Source organism: Microcaecilia unicolor, chromosome 4, assembly GCF_901765095.1.
Source record: "Microcaecilia unicolor chromosome 4, aMicUni1.1, whole genome shotgun sequence".
In the NCBI taxonomy this organism is placed as follows: Eukaryota; Metazoa; Chordata; class Amphibia; order Gymnophiona; family Siphonopidae; genus Microcaecilia; species Microcaecilia unicolor.
This window is the reverse complement of record NC_044034.1, coordinates 76868447-76885638: the sequence shown is the minus strand read 5'-3', so window position 1 is coordinate 76885638 and position 17192 is coordinate 76868447. Positions and strand designations below refer to the sequence as shown.

The 17192-nt window shown below is 41.2% G+C and overlaps 1 protein-coding gene across 1 annotated transcript in view; it reads right to left on the bottom strand.

The window, feature by feature from the left end:
* Positions 1-1235: 1235 nt before the first annotated feature.
* Positions 1236-17192, bottom strand: part of B3GLCT (beta 3-glucosyltransferase) — a 160369-nt gene continuing 144412 nt past the window's right edge. Inside the window, exons 14-16 of the mRNA XM_030200364.1 lie at positions 16825-16969; positions 2262-3807; positions 1236-1253 (exon numbers count right to left, since the gene is read on the bottom strand). Coding sequence (XP_030056224.1) covers positions 3643-3807; positions 16825-16969 — 310 coding nt within the window. The 3' untranslated portion in view covers positions 1236-1253; positions 2262-3642. The remainder of the gene's footprint in view (positions 1254-2261; positions 3808-16824; positions 16970-17192) is intronic.

Here is a 17192-nt window from a genome sequence, read left to right as displayed (position 1 = left end):
ACTAAAGCATAAGAAAATAATTTTTTGGTAAGAACCCAATTATACAATATCATAAATGTACTGGGATAACTATGGATATTCAACATTTGGAAAATCGGTTATGAATGAGAAATTAAATTGAAGTTAACCCCATAAACCCTTTTTTGTTTAAGAAATTTGTTTTAGCTTCTGTGTAACTTTTAGGACTGATGAACCCTTTTAATTTGTTTTGTTGTAATTTCTGGAAATGCCTCATGCTTCCCAGTTGAGATGCACCCCCATCCATGTGTACGCCCACCTTCAAACTACATACTATCAAAGATATGTGTGTAGAGATCCTAGTTCACACAATAGGTAGTGCATCAGTCTCAAAGATATGAATGTAGTCACGGAATAGCCTTAGGCACATTTTCTGCACATACACATATATACTAGTATTCTAAGCATTCACACGTGTAACTTATGGAATTACCCCAATAACACCTTAAATGTGTATATTATAATACACATAATTTAATGAGTTCATTTAGAGTAGCTCATGCATCAGTTTAGTTCTTATACAGAAAATATTATTTTATTTTTTTATGTTGTAAGAGAATAGCCACGGTTAATTTTACATTACCCATTTTCATAGTTAAAAAATAAATTTCACAATGTGATTTCTGAATATATCGGCATAGAAACAGACACCAGTGTGTGGGCTTTTGACTGACATTAACTCTTTTGATATGATTAATGTAATCAACCATGTTGGAAGCAATTTCATAAAACACTTTTTTTCTTACTTTTAAAAAGAGCTTTTATAAAATTCCCCCAGCGTTTACGTGCATAAGAGTATATACAGTGATAGGAAGGAATGCATTTTACGTCACCACATGTAGGCCTGTTGAGGAGCTGAGTTTGGGTGAAATGAGAGCATACTTTATAAAATACACCCTTGTGTGTGTAATTTACATCCTAACATTTAGGTCTGCTCCCAATGGGCACAATTTATGCTTGTGTAGACCTGATATTTTATAAAGATACAGAAGTGACAATGTGTTTATAAAAATAGGTGCCTATGAGGCCTTCACACATACGCAGTCTATTATAACTTGAACTTCTTTCTTAATTCTCATCCTCACTTTTGCATAACTCAGCATTATGAAACCAAGTACACTTGGCAACAAATTTATTTGAAATATACAGAAAAGGAAAGTACCCCATTGTCACTACAGGTAAGAGTATCCACTGTGATAACAACAACTTGGTCACTCTTTCCATTCATACTGTACCTAGCGAGTAACTAGTGAGGTAATTAGATTTGCTGATGACACAAAGTTATTCAAAGTTGTTAAATCACAGGAGGATTGTGAAAAATTACAAGAGGACCTTACGAGACTGGGAGACTGGGCGTCTAAATGGCAGTTGACGTTTAATGTGAGAACTGCAAAGTGATGCATGTGGGAAAGAGGAACCCGGATTATAGCTACGTCATGCAAGGTTCCACGTTAGGAGTCACGGACCATGAAAGGGATCTAGGTATCGTCGTTGATGATACGTTGAAACCTTCTGCTCAGTGTGCTGCTGCGGCTAAGAAAGCAAATAGAATGTTAGGCATTATTAGGAAAGGAACTGAAAACAAAAATGAGGATGTTATTATGCTTTTGTATCGCTCCATGGTGTGACCGCACCTCGAATATTGTGTTCAATTCTGGTCACCGCATCTCAAAAAAGATATAGTAGAATTAGAAAAGGTGCACAGAAGGGCGACAAAAATGATAAAGGAGATGGGACGACTTCCCTATGAGGAAAGGCTAAAGCGGCTAGGGCTCTTCAGCTTGAAGAAAAGGCGGCTGAGGGGAGATATGATACAGGTCTATAAAATAATGAGTGGAGTTGAACGGGTAGATGTGAAGCGCCTGTTCACGCTTTCCAAAAATACCAGGACTAGGGGGCATGCGATGAAGCTACAATGTAGTAAATTTAAAACGAATCGGAGAAACATTTTCTTCACTCAACGTGTGATTAACCTCTGGAATTCGTTGCCAAAGAATGTGGTAAAGGCGGTTAGCTTAGCAGAGTTTTAAAAAGGTCTGGACGGCTTCCTAAAGGAAAAGTCCATAGACCATTATTAAATGGACTTGGGGAAAACCCACTATTTTTGGGATAAGCAGTATAAAATGTTTTGTACATTTTTGGGATCTTTCCGGGTATTTGTGACCTGGATTGGCCACTGTTGGAAACAGGATGCTGGGCTCGATGGACGTTTGGTCTTTCCCAGTATGGCAATACTTATGTACTTATGTAATGGAAAATGTTTTGGGGAAAGTAGACAGTGCCCTTTTAACTAATATTCTAAGGCAGAATAAAAGCTATTTACAGTCCACTGCATTGATCCCTAGGCTACTCCTCAGACCTGCAGCATGGAAGCCATTTAAAGGAAAATTAGAACAGACATGGCTGATGATGGAATGCTATATAATGTCAGCACTTGAATGTACTCTACGGTGCATTTGAGCCAGTTTCAAAATAATTGCAAGCCAAATGCTCATGGAAAGTGATGTCCAAAACTACTAACATATAATACATAGAAAATTACAAAGAGCACATATGGAAACAATGCCCTCAAGAGTGAAGCTATCGTAAAATGTTTCATAAAGAACAGTGTTCAATTAATACACATGCCACCGAGTATTAGATACGGTAAGAAATCAATGGCCTGATGAACCGAAGGCTTTTTCCCATTTTACATTTGGGAAGAACACTTCAGGACTAAATTCTGTATATAGTGCTGAAAAAAAATCAGTGCTGATAAAAATTAGTGCTAACTATTCTATAAATGGTGCTCAGAGTTGGGCACTATTTATAGAATAGCATTTGGTGATGGGATCCGTGCTTGAGCATTTACACCACAGAAATCTGGTGAAAATTTGCATGCCTAAATTAGGCGAGGATCTCCCTTATTCTGCAACACTGCGTGCAAATTCCAGGAACACCCCTAATCTGCCCATGCCACTCCCATGGTTGCGCCCCCTTTTCTGATCCGCATGTAAAATTTACACGCAGATCTGAGTACCTAAAGATACGTGTAAATATTAGACTTGATAAATGATTATTAGCATCCAATTATAGGCAATAATTGGCTTGTTTGTCAATTAAACTGTGTATGCAAATTGGGTGCATGTCCAAATTTGTGCACCATATATAGAATTAGGGTGTTAGTATATAGGCCCCACGTTTGGTTGCATTTTTGGATTTGCTGGTTGAATTAATATACACAGTATACATACTTTGTTGACCTTTCTGAAACCTCAATACAGTTGCAAAACAGTTTCAATTACATTTCAGCAAGCTGAAAGCAGGTCAGTCTGCCACAGAATACCATTTTCCAAACTCATTGTAAAAAGAGATGCAGGTTGTCTTGTATCTTCACATATATCAGGCTACAAACATCTAAACCCAAATCAAATGAAATGTAACATACTGTAGTTGCCACAAGAGCCAAAAGACCACTGCTCTAATTCCTTCTTTAGCAGGAATTAGCTGGAGAATTGGTATACTGTGGGTCAAAGTGCAATACCTGCAAGGATGTTGCACCCTTGAAATAATATAATATTCAAGGATTACATTAGTCTTATTTTCTTCCTTGCCTCTGAAATTACATCATAACTAGTGAAGGTCTCATAAATCTTCCTTAATATAATGATGTAGTTCTCCCTTCTGAGAATCCTCTCCCGGTGCCAGCCATGTAAAATATACTTTGATTGGATCCATATTCCAATGCTTGTGAAATGATATTGGAACCTGATGAGCAAGGTAGTCTTTTGGATAGTCCATAGGCCGTGCCTTGAATGTGAACAAATAAGAAAAAAAAAAAACAGTTAAAAAGTGCTTTCATATGAGGGAAGGCTAAAGCGGCTAGGGCTCTTCAGCTTGGAGAAAAGGCAGCTGAGGGGAGATATGATAGAAGTCTATAAAATAATAAGTGGAGTTGAATGGTAGATGTGAAGTGTCTGTTTACGCTTTCCAAAAATACTAGGACTAGGGGGCATGCGATGAAACTACAATGTAGTAAATTTGAAACGAATCAGAGAAAATTTTTCTTCACTCAACGTGTAATTAAACTCTGGAATTCGTTGCCAGAGAATGTGGTAAAGGCGGTTAGCTTAGCGGAGTTTTAAAAAGGGTTGGACGGCTTCCTAAAGGAAAAGTCCATAGACCATTATTAAATGGACTTGGGGAAAATCCACTATTTCTGGGATAAGCAGTATAAAATGTTTTGTACTTTTTTTGGATCTTGCCAGGTATTTGTGACCTGGATTGGCCACTGTTGGAAACAGGATGCTGGGCTTGATGGACCTTTGGTCTTTCCCAGTATGGCAGTACTTATGTATTTTACAAACGATCTCATTTGATTTTTTAGTCTTGCTCCCTTAAACTATTGTTTATATGGCCAAAGCCCTCAATTTCCCAATGATATATCAGGGATATATTATATGGAAAGGATTATAAAGTTAGATTCACAATGGGTCTAATGTGAAATGTAGTTATGAGATTCAAATGAGCTCCTAGCTCATTTACATTCCCTCTGCTAAATTTTGTTTGCAATTTTTTGCATTACCTAGCTGAAGCAACACATGAGAAATAGCCATCATGTGGTGGGATACGAGCTGACAGATTCCCTGCTTCATAGGGTCTCTATTTAATACTGGCTAGTAAACCTAAAGCCCCCCCCCCCCCTTCCCTTCATTTTAAGTCAAAGGATTCTGAGGGTCAGCCCACCCTAGGCTGCCTTTCAGGTTTTCCTCTCTCATCCAAGGGCGCAGGGGCATCAGAGGGAAATGATGGCAGGCATGATCTCCATTTACTTGAACCCCAGTGGCTGCCTTTGCAAACATGGTGCCATTCAACTCCTTGCAGTAGTAGCAAGGCATGACGTGTCTTTATAAAAGCGTGCTTCATATGAAAAATAGTAACGCCTAAAATATTGCTTTCTTGTGCGTTTTTAGGCGGTTTGTGCTATTTTCTGGTGACACACACTTTTGCAAGACTCTATTCACTTTAGTACACAAGGCCCTACACTGTTTACGGAATTGATTTTGTAGCTTTTCTATAATATATTTACATATACTTGCATACATGTTATATTGGTTAGGATGGACAAGAAGGCAACTTTTTACAAACAAATTAAGTTTCTATTTTCAATGTTTTCATTAAATAAGATTTCCACCTTTTTGGATAAATATTTTATTTTCGTGTCGACTAATTTTTCTCCCCATTTTTGTTGTTTTCTTTTACTTTATAATCCTCTCTTCTTGACCCTCTTTAGAATGTGCCTCCTGTTTCTTACCCCTCTCACAGATAGCAATCTTGTCCCTTTCAGAATCATATCCAAAACTACCTTTATGCCATCTACCATGTCCCCTCTTCTTTCTAAGTGCTTTCTCCAGCTATGTTTCTCCTCTCTTCCTTTCCTCCCTATAGATGGCCATATCTACATGTTGAGGGTAATTTTATAAACCATAGACATGGGGGAAGCCACTGCTTGCCCTAGGATTGGTAGCATGAAATATTGCTACTATATGGGATTCTATCAGGTACTTGTGATCTGATCTGGCCACTGTTGGAAGCAGGATACCGGGCTAGGTGGACCATTGGTCTGACCAAGTATGGGTATTCTTATGTTTTTATTTTCATATATAAAATGCTGCATAAATTATGCAGGGCAAACCAGCGCATATTTATACAGTAAGAGTGATCAGGGGCGGAGTCATGATTTACACATGCATTTTATAAAATATATGTGATAGTGCATACTGTACACATGTACATTTACACCTCCTCTTGAGCAGATGTAACATAGTAGATGATAGCAGATAAAGACCTGTACGGTCCATCCAGTTTGTAATGTCTGACTTAAATCTAGCCACAATTTATGCAGGATCTGTACTAGTATTTTATAAAGACACACAGGCACACATAAAAAACTCTGCGGGAGACTTCCTCATTCTCACTACAGGTAAGAATACAACTGTGATCTGTGAAAGTACTTTTCCCTGCATCCAAAAATAGTCAGCAATGGAGCAGGATCAGGTCATGCGAGGAAAAGTATTCATAGAACTTTCATTTTCGAAGCCCTGTGTGTGATTTCTGTGGGTAAATTTGTGCCTGCTTTAGAGATATTGAAGTACCTGTTGTCTTCACTGCCAGCCAAATTTTCAAAGAGGAACCCTCTGCATGGAGTTTTACTTTGAGAATGTGCTTGCAGTCCTACTGGTACAACATACCTGTGAGTCTTCAAGCACCATGATTTATTCAAAATCACCACCAAAGATACTAATGAGAGAAAATCATGGGTCAACTATAGAAACTAAAATTAGGTGACTTCCCCTTATAGTGCCAGTCTCTATTTCAAAAGAAAGTGGATGAAATGGAGGAAGAGAATTCTTTTTTTTTGGAAGCTATTGTAATACTACTGTAGTAAAACGTCTCGGCAGAAGATGTGGGGATGTGTTTGGGGGAGGGTCCCCTAGATCATATATAATTTTTACAGTGTTGGCTCCTTTAACGATATATCCTAGTAGGAAAAACATCACCAGCTTGCAAAAAGTTTTCTGGAATAACACAACCTGCAAAGTTCAATGCAAACTGTGTTATTCACGTTACATAATAATGAGGTATTTTACAGGCATTTGCAAGCTTTGCATCACATCACTATGTAGCCCATGATACTTTAAACTAACATGCTCAATTTTGCCATTTAAAATGTGTTGAGAGGCAAAAATCATGCGTTATTATCTCAACATACATTAGTAATAAACACCCCCCCCCCCACCTTAGTGAATCAGGTTGATAGTGTGCCAATCTTGTTTTTAAATCTATTTGGAGGAAGTAAGGTCTATCATAAGAAGTGCAGTGTGTAGAGGGAATAAAGGAATAAACTGCAGACAAATCTTCTGAATACCTTTGGCTCAACCCAATGTCCTGAGGCAATACCTTCAAATTTTGCCACATGTTCAACAGCAATTTACCAGACTTTGCAATGCAATGGACTGGACAGAAACTTGTTTAACCTTTACGCATATCTGTGGATAATATGTTCACTACATCCCTTCATTTTCAGTGATTCTTTCAACTTACGAAGTTTTAGATTGTCTATGCTCTAACATTAACAGCAAGGTTTGGACATTTTCTAATACCCTGAGCAGCATCATTTTGATCTTATGAACGCTGAAGTAAGGATCCATTTCTTTGGTTACTACATTTCAAAATAATTTGGTCCATATTCAAAAGGGTTTCATCGGGCAGGAGAGGCTCCAGCCCAGTTAAACCCTGCTCATCTGGTCAGCCACCGATATTCAGCAGCACTTAACTAGATAAATAAATATCTCTGCTAACCGGCCATTCCCTAAGCAGCTAGTTGCCCAGATTTCAAGCAAAAGAGCCATGCTTGACAGGGCTGCATGATGTAAGGTGACTAGGTCCATAGATCTCATATGAGTGTGAAATCCATGCAGGAGAAGACAAACAAGCAAAGTAATGCATCACAATTTTCAAATATGACTAAAGTGCACCATAACCTTCTAAATTACATTCTAATCTACAATATCTCTTTTTCAAACTTTTCTTTCAGTTCTACTGACATGTTTCTTGTAGCTTTTAAGTTCAATTTTATTTTCATCAGTAATTTCTCTGACCTTAGGAAAACATGATATTGTTCAGCTATTTCTGCAATTTCTATCTTTATTCCTAGAGGTTCTATGACATGTACTGTCATTATCATTCCCAAAATTGTACATAAAAATTTTAAGTGGCACAATAAAAACTAGCTTCCTGGTATTGTTAGACAATATGAATTTTCTAGTACTGTGCTGAGTTTGCTCAGCCCTCGAGAAGGTATGTGTTTCTTACTGGTTTCAATTTAATTTAGCTTACTTGAAAAGTCTGGGCTTTGTCTTAATTTGTTATAGTGGTCCATGGAATAGCATATAAACATATGGCCTTGTGTTGAATTCAAAGTTGAGATAAAAGGAGAATCGTTCATAACTATCCCCTTCCCTGGGTTAATATTCATCATAAAACAATTTCTTATCATAAAAAAATCTGTTGTAAATTGTTTATAATTCTTTTGTTGTGAAGCCCTTGTTCTGTGCTATGTAGTTTGGCAGCCTGTTTACCTCTGGCAAAATATTAGGGTGTCCATACTTGCAATATTTTTTGCTTAATACAGGGCTTTGCTTATCATTTTTTCAATAACATGGCCATCATCATGTCTTCCCTTTTATTTCTGATTACTGGTTAAGCACTGGAATTCTTCTATGACTAGCACTCAATAACTGTGTTCTGTTACTAGAAAAGCAACAGAAGGCAAGGTCAAACATCCTTAGTATTCAATGCAGTCAGCTTGTAAGGCAATGAGAGAGAAACTGGTGTATGAAACCTATGCAGGAGCATAAGATAATTTACTATCTAGTAGACAATACCCTTCATGGCATAGTTCAAGATCGCTTTAGTTCTAAAGTTAAAAGAGGTCCTCAGTTTCCTCAAAGGGTAATTTAGAGGAGATTAGCATATAGGCAATAAAACAATTAATGGAGTGCCCCGTTGTTGAGGAGTTAGCCAGTGGGTTTTTCTTTTAATTTGTAAAAATAGTCAATTTATGTAAGGGGCCTCTTGACAGCTCTTATCTGTTCTATCTACAGAGGGTGGACGGCAAGATAGTATAGTATAATTTTGCTTTGTAAATCTTTAACTTATACAGCCTTGATGTTAGCCAGTGACACCATGGATCGGTTTTTACTTAAGTTAAATGTACAGGGTCGAGAGGTTACCCTGTTAGCCCTATATGGCCCCAACAATTTTTTCGTCATTTGATACATCTTTGTGCCTGCTACACGAGACAGTCTTTGCTGGTTGCGGGAGACTTTACTCTTGTTTTGGACACCCCTACCCAGTAGACAAATCTGCATCACCATGGGGGAGAGAGGAAAAGGTCTGTCTGCTTTTTGTCAGGCATTTGACTTGGTTGATCCCTGGTGATTGTGCCATCTGGACTCTCACGATTACACACACCTGTCTCGTGCCCATGGTTCTTTTTCTGGCATTGATTACATACTAATGTCAACCTTGTATTTTTCCTCTTTGATTGGGGCACAGATTGGCACCCTTGCAGTCTCAGACCATTCTCCCATTGGCTGGAGGTTGGAGCAAAACCCCATTATCAGAGCAGGAGGCCCTGGTGAGTCCCTTCCTTTTTAGTGCACAATAAGGAGTTTCAGGCATACTTACAGGAGAAATGGGAGGACTTTTGTAAACATAATAACCAGCACAGGAACGATCTGATTTTGTTTTGGGAAATTACGAAGGTGGTACTACACAGGGATGCTATTGCCTTCACGTATGCCCAGGATAGGAAGCTCTCCCAGAATATTATCATCCTGGAGAGAGCTCTTTGTAAGGTCCGTAGGGTGTATGCTTGGAATCCTACTGCAGAGAACAAGGAGACAAAATCCTATTAATTAACCCTCAATTATCTGCTCCATTATAAAACTCAAAAGATGTTACTGGGTATAAATATCGTTTTTACTGGTTTGGTAACAAACCGGGTATGCTGCTTTCATCCCCGCATTGTCAGAGAATGTGGCAAAGGCAGTTAGCTTAGCAGTGCTTTAAAAAGGTCTGGGCGGCTTCCTAAAGGAAAAGTCCACTGCTTATGTCTGGGATAAGCAGCATAAAATGTATTGAACTTTTCTGGGATCTTGCCAGGTATTTGTGACCTGGATTGGCCACTGTTGAAAACAGGATGCTGGGCTTGATGGACCTTTGGTCTGTCCTAGTGTGGCAATATTTATGTACTTATGCTTCAAGCTGAAGCTGGCTGATAATATGAGTACTTCTCAGGTAGAAAAAATTGCTAGCACACATGTAGACTATTATGCTGATATGTACAAGGCAGATGTGGAATTTTCCTCTGAGCAGTTTGAGGACTACTTTAGGCAGTCTGGAATGCGTGGCCTATCTGCAGAGGCCATTACCCATCTTAATAAGCCCTTACAAGCGAAAGAACTCCAGGTAGCGATAGCATGATTGAAGAGTGGAACTGCTCCTGCTATCGATGGTTACTCAAGTGAGTTTTATAAATTGATGAGCAAGGAGTTGATTGCTCCTTTGTTGGCTTACTTTCAGGATGCTGGTGCTTTGTTGTGCCACACCAACGAGGTCCTGATCACATTACTTTTAAAAGCCGGGGGATGATCCCGGCTCATATCGCCCTATCTCCTTGATTAATACGGATGTGAAACTGCTATTGCATATTTTAGCAGATCAGCTAGTGGAATTTTTGCCATTGGTAGTGGAAAATGACCAAACTGAATTTGTGATGGGCTAGCAATGAGTCCATAATGTACATAAGGTGTTGTTGGCTTTGGCGCATTGCAAGCATCATACCATCCCTGCTCTGATTGTTAGTTTGGAGGCTGCTAAGGCATTCAATAAGAGTCAGCTGACCCTTCCCTCTTCCATGCGCTGGAACATGTAGGGATATCGGGTTGATATCTTCAAGCAGTTAAAGCCCTTTACTCACACCCCTATTAATCCTTGTTAGACACTGACATCCGCATGCGTGCGCTTCCTAAAGAGTGTGGCACAAGACAGGACTGTTTCCTCTCCTGTGTTATCCCTGGAACCTTTACCCTATACACTGCATGCCTCTGCTGACTATGGTATCAACTATTTTGTAAACACTGGCCTTTGCTGATGATCTACTGCTTATACTAATTCCCAGCAGTCCTTGCCGGTAGCGATTGAGCTGATGGAGAAGAACAGCCTTTTGTTTAGCTGCTTACTGAATCTAGATAAATCTTTTGCTTTGTGGCTCTTCCATCGGATTTGGTTGGATTGGAGAGGGCCTTTCCCACTGTGATGGGGGAGGGATGAAAGCATTAAGTATCTGGGGGTACACATTCCAGCGGGCCTTTCTTATTTATATATACTAAGTGTTGGTCCTCTATTGACAGATACCAAGTCCAAATTGCAGACCTGGCAGGCCTATCCTCTCTCTCTTTTGGGATGTATTAGCTTGTTTTATATGTTTCTTGCTCCTGGTTTGCGTACAGTTCAAATGCCACTATACTTGAGGGTCAAGGAAGAAAAGATGCTGCATTCTACACTGCAGAAATATTTATGGTGGGGAGGCATCCCAGGCTCCCCATTAAAAATAGCAGTTTTGCCTCGGGAATGGGGGGGGGGAGGGCAGGATTGGGGCTCCTCAGTCTGTGCCTCCTTACTATTAGTTATGGAATGCGGCACATTAATGACTGGTTCCGGAAATCAGAATGTTTTACCTGTGCTTCATTGGAATCTGTGGTTTTTGGGAATGTTCACTATAGTTATTACATGTACCCTCTGCAAATTTACCTAGTATGCCAAAAGACAATGTTCGTTACAGACCTTTGCGTGCCACGGGTGCTGGACCTCAAAATTTCACCATATTGATCCCATAACTACATCATTATTGCCATTACGTTATAATAGAGCGTTCCAGCCTTGGAAAAACTCCATATTTTTTGGTCGGTGGGAATCTAAAGTGCTGCAGTTCTTGCATCAGGTGCTGTTGCAAGATGGATCTCAAATCTTTTAAAACATTATGAACTGAATGTCACTTGACATGAAGAGATGCATTTTCATATTTATAGTTGCAACATTATGTTGTCACGTTGAACAAAGCTTGTTTAACCATGGAAATTTACAAGTCTTTGCATATAGTGTTGACGCTGGAATCTCAACTTAAAGTCCCACTGAAGTTTCACCATTGTTATCTCAAGGACAATGCTGCACAGCCTGATTTTGGCAAACTGGATCAAGCCTGGACTGCTGACTTGGGTGCAACACTGAGTGAGGGCCGTTTACGTCTGGGATTATGGCAGTGTCTTCACTGATCACGTTCCTTTTTGGGGAATTAAGGTACAAACTCAACATAAGTCTTTATTATTCCCCTAAACACACGTCTAATGAAAATTTGTACAACAGCGGCATGTCTCAAGTGTAGGCATATGGAGGCTTCCCTGGGACATATGTTGTGGAAGTTGTTCCTTGATCCGGACCTTCTGGCAGCATGTCCTAGGTTTTATGTCAAACATATGGTCCCTTCAAGTGCGAGCTGTCCCAGGTCTCATATGAAGCTGCGGAGGAGAGAGTTTCACAGAAACTTGGAAATGAGGTCATCCTCGTTAGCTACCTCGTTATCGAGGCATCCAGTACCATTCTTCATAAGGTGACCATCTGGAAGCATAACGGCTCCTCATAATTTTGGACTGTATATCGCCTGCTGGACAGATGGATATGGTTCCCGGTTGGTCCAGGAGTGTCACCTATGGGCTTGGAGAGACTTTTTGGTTTGGAAGGGGAGAAGAAAGGAAGATCTGATGACATATGCACCTCACCTCTCTGAGGAGAGGGACTGAACTGTTAGTAACGCCTAAGGACTATACCTTTCTGTGCTAAGTTCAGCACAAGGAAGGATTCAGGAACTGATTTTTTTACACTTCTACACTGAGAACCTAACAGTCATTGCAGGGTAAGGACCCATTGGACTAAGACCTGATAACATGGAGCTCGTTGGGGGCCAGCTAGAGCCCTGAAGAGGAACCAATTCATCATCCATCTGAAGCTGACGCTGTGGACCTCTAAGGGTGAGAGAAAGGAGTTTTCCTCCATGGATCACGTTTACCCAGTTGATTGCGAAGGACTGATTATTTCTCAGGCAGACAGTCTATAGCTAATATAGCTGCTAACTTGTAAACTTCTCAGGAGGCTTACACTATATATATATATATATATATATATATATATATATATATATATATATATAATTTTTTTATTATTTTTTTTGTGGGTAATCATCAGTATATTTTTGCAATTTGTTTGCCATATTTGCTAATTATTATTATCTATAATAAATAACATATTCCCACATTAACATTCTTTCATTGTGGACAGCACAGCTTGGACTTTAGGACCATATTATGTGCAGCCACACTTCTTGCAAACGAGTCCACAGACAAATTACTATCTGATGGCCTGATGATCAAAGGTAAATGCTGGTGTTAGAGGCCACTGGTGCTGGACTATCACCCACATTTACCTCCCCTCCCCCATGATCAGCAGGCTGATAGCGCCCAAGCGAAACAATAATACAAAGCTCATTTAAATTAAATTTAAATGAGCTCTGCTTTTATTCTGCCCCTATGATCAGAGAACAGTGCTCTGATTGTAGGTGCAGAATAGTTCCTAAATCCTATGCTAGCTCAGAGATGGAATTAGGGTTAAGGCTCTGTTCCCTATCCACCCCACCCCCCACCCCAGGCTGTCAATGTCAGCTTGGGCAACCACAGTGTCATGGAGGTCCACTGAACACCTGGACCCTCCTCCAAAAAAGTGAGGCCCTAGTGCCCCCCACAACCTCCCCCCGAAATAGCGACACAGGGGCTGGAGGTCCGGTGGGCCTCCAACCCACCCAACTCCCCAAATCAAGAGCATGGGGACTGAAGTTCTGGTGGATCTCCAGCCCCGCCTCAAATGCAAAATAAATCCCTGCTGGCACGTGGGCTCCTACCTCTACCCCCACCTGCCCTGGTGGTGTGGCAGACCCCTTATATGGTCAGGATGCACTGGGCAGGCCTGGGAACTGCCATTTTGAAGGCAGTGCTGAAGAGGAGGAAGTGTGATACTCCAACAAGGGGTCCACTACACCACCAGGGCGGGTGGGGGTAGAGGTGGGAGCCCACTTGGGCTACCAGGGATTTGTTTTGCATTTGGGGATGTTAGGGGGGCTGGAGACCCACCGTACCTCAAGCCCCCCCCCATGCCCTTGCGTTGGGGGGGGGGGGGAGTTGGAGGTCTGCCAGACTTCCAGCCCCCCATATTGCAATTTCAGGGGGAGGTTGTGGGGACTTGGGAGGGCACTAGGCCAACAGGGCCTCACTTTTTTTGGAGAGGGTCCGGAGGTCCCATGGACCTCCAGCCCGTTTGACAGGTAAAACTTTTGATACGAAGGACCTGTCAAACAAGTGCAGGATTGTGCTCAGGCACAATCTTCCCGCACATTTACACCAAGATCAGAGATAACATGCTTAAATTTGCATGATATTATCTCTGATCTTAGGGGCAGTATAGTTCCAGTGCTATTTTTAGACCACTGAAGGAACAGTGCAAGGATTCTCATCATCCGCCTGAGTAACTTTCTGTCACTGTAAGTGTGCCTACAGCCCGCAGGCTTTAGTTTGGGGTCCCCTGTTTTATAACCAATAAAATCTCCTAATAAGCTGGAAAACAAGTATCAACATTTACAATTTATAAACATCTAAAAATGGAAGCCCACTGAATAGGTTTTCCTGAGGGAAACATTTGTTATGATGTTAACAAAATTGTAAGCTTGATGTTAAACTGTACATCACCTTGGGTGAATCTCTTCACAAAGGTGGTTAATAAATCCCAATAAATAAATACATTCTTTCAACAAAATATCTGCAATCTATTTACTCTAGCCATTTTTCCAGGTCCCTTGGGAGGTCGATCCTGTGTAAGCAACCGGTAAAGAGTTAACAGTCTAAATCTCTCATGAAGCCGTAAGGCGAAACGCATTGCAAGCGTAAGGCTTGAGTTTGGACTTTACTGACAGAGCTGCAAGCAACAATTGACGGTCTATCACATAAGAGATTATGGAGACCGACAAATGATATTGAAAATTGAAAGGAGTCAATATTAGAGGAAGATACACAGGGCCGTGCTAACCCGGTAAGCGAGGTAAGCATGGCAGGGGGGCGCTTCCCTCCTCCAACATCCCTTTTCTTTTTTTTTCTTTTTAAATTTACCTCCGTGGTGGCGGTTACGGCAGCGCAGCGTAAGGGAAGGAGGCGGCGCTCCCGACGTCTCTAGCCTTCCCTTCGCTGTGTTCCGCCTTCTTCTGATGTCAAGGATGACGTCAGAAGAAGGCGGAACACAGCGAAGGGAAGGCTAGATGTCGGGAGCGCCGCCTCCTTCCCTGACGCTGCGCTGCCGGAACCGCCGCCACGGAGGTAAATTTAAAAAGAAAAAAAAAAGAAAAGGGATGTTGGGGGGAGAGAAGAGGGTGGGCAGTTGAACAATGGGAGCGGGAGGGCAGGGGAGAAACGACAGCATGGATGCGAAGGGGGGGGCATGGATGCGAAGGGGGGGGGAGAAGAGGGCGGGCCAGGCTGGGACATGGGAGAGAGAGGAGCATGGATGCGAGGGGGGGTCATGGAAGGGAGAGAGGGGAATTGCTGGAAAAGGATGAATGGAGGGGGCAGGGGACAGAGGAGCATGGATGGGCATGGATTGGAAGGGCAGGGCTCACGGAGAGAGGGGAATTGCTGGAAAAGGATGAATGGAGGGGGCAGGGGACAGAGGAGCATGGATGGGCATGGATTGGGAGGGCAGGGAGAGGGGAATTGCTGGATAGGGATGAATGGAGGGGACAGATGGGCATGGATGGATATGGATTGCAGGGCAGGGCTCAGGGAGAGAGGGGAATTGCTGTATAGGGATGAATGGAGGGGGCAGGTGACAGAGGAGCATGGATGGGCATGGATTGGGAGGGCAGGGCTCAGGGAGAGAGGGGAATTTGCTGGAAAGGGATGAATGGAGGGGGCAGGGGACAGAGGAGCATGGATGGGCATGGATTGGGAGGGCAGGGCTCAGGGAGAGAGGAGAAATTGCTGGACATAGAGGGGAGGGAAGAGAGATGAAGGAGATGAAATGAGGGAAAAGGAAGAGAGGAGAAAAACTGCACATGGATGAAGAAAATAGGCAGAAGCTGAGGACCAGAAATGAAGAAGAAAGGAGGAAAGGAAATAAATAAATGGAAAGGAAGCCCTGGAAACGGAGTTAAGAGGACAGATAGCAGCAGAATCAGATACTGGGCCAGCATGATCAGAAAAAGAAAGTCACCAGACAACAAAGGTAGAAAAAAAATCATTTTATTTTCATTTTAGTGTTTGGAATATGTCCACTTTGAGAATTTACATCTGCTATCTTATTTTGCAATGTATAGCAATTTCTTTCTAAGAATATTGCTGACAATTCCTGTCAGTGTGGCAAGTGGTGAGTGATCATTTTCACGGGGCGGGGGGGGGGGGGGGGGCGCCGCCGCCGCCAACTGATAGTCTGCAGGGGGGGCGCCAACTGATAGGCTGCAGGGGGGCGCCAGAGACCCTAGGCACGGCCCTGAAGATACAAGATATCAAAGATTTCATAACAACGGCATCAATGACCAGTCTGCTGGAATTTGGATATACACATTGATCCTTAGAGATCAGAGACTGTTGTAATACTTACACACAGAAGTTCAAAGAATTTCATGAGAACTATGACTCATATTAGCTGATGTATTAGGAGGATTTAAAGATCCCAGTAACTTAATGAATTCCTCATTGTAACAAAAGTTGTTGGTAGTATCAAAATTGTTTGATTGACTCTGGAGTGTGAAAGTAGTATGTAAGAGAGTGAGTGAGGATAATGATGAAGTAAAAGCCTACAGGCATATGGAATGTATTTAAAGTTGGATATGTAATAAAATCAATGTATTAGAGTAAATAGATTGCAGATATTTTGTTGAAAAAATTTAATTCTGCAACAGAAACAACAGGAGCTCGTTTAGTGTAAAGTTAATAAATAAATAAATAAATATTTGATGCAAAAGATTTAAGAGCCATTAGAAAAAAAATCAATTAGCTGCTGCAAATTTGTTTAAGGACAAGGAATATTAACTTTTACCTTCTACTTTCGCCTTTACAGTAACCCTCATAAAATAACTACACATGTTACGAGGCTGAACTAAAATCTCACCTGATGGAAAAGTGGACTGTGGGTCACTGGGACACCTAGACCACTAAAACACATTCCAAGAACCATATCATCCGGTGCATCATTGCTGTAACATCGACACTTACTATGAAGCAGCTTTCGAACTGCTTCTCTGCTGAATACCATTCTGTACAAAGGAAAGCAAGAAAATTTTTTAGAAGAACTGAAGAAAAAGATAGTTGGGCCTGATAAAGTGAGTTATGCAATACCAATGGGTGTCAAACACAAACTTAATGTGACTATTTAAATGAACACATAGGCAAGACCTTTAATGCACAGTTTTAAAAACAATAAATAAATAAAGCCTTTAATTATATTGCTTATTAAGCGCAGGCTTTTATATTAACAGA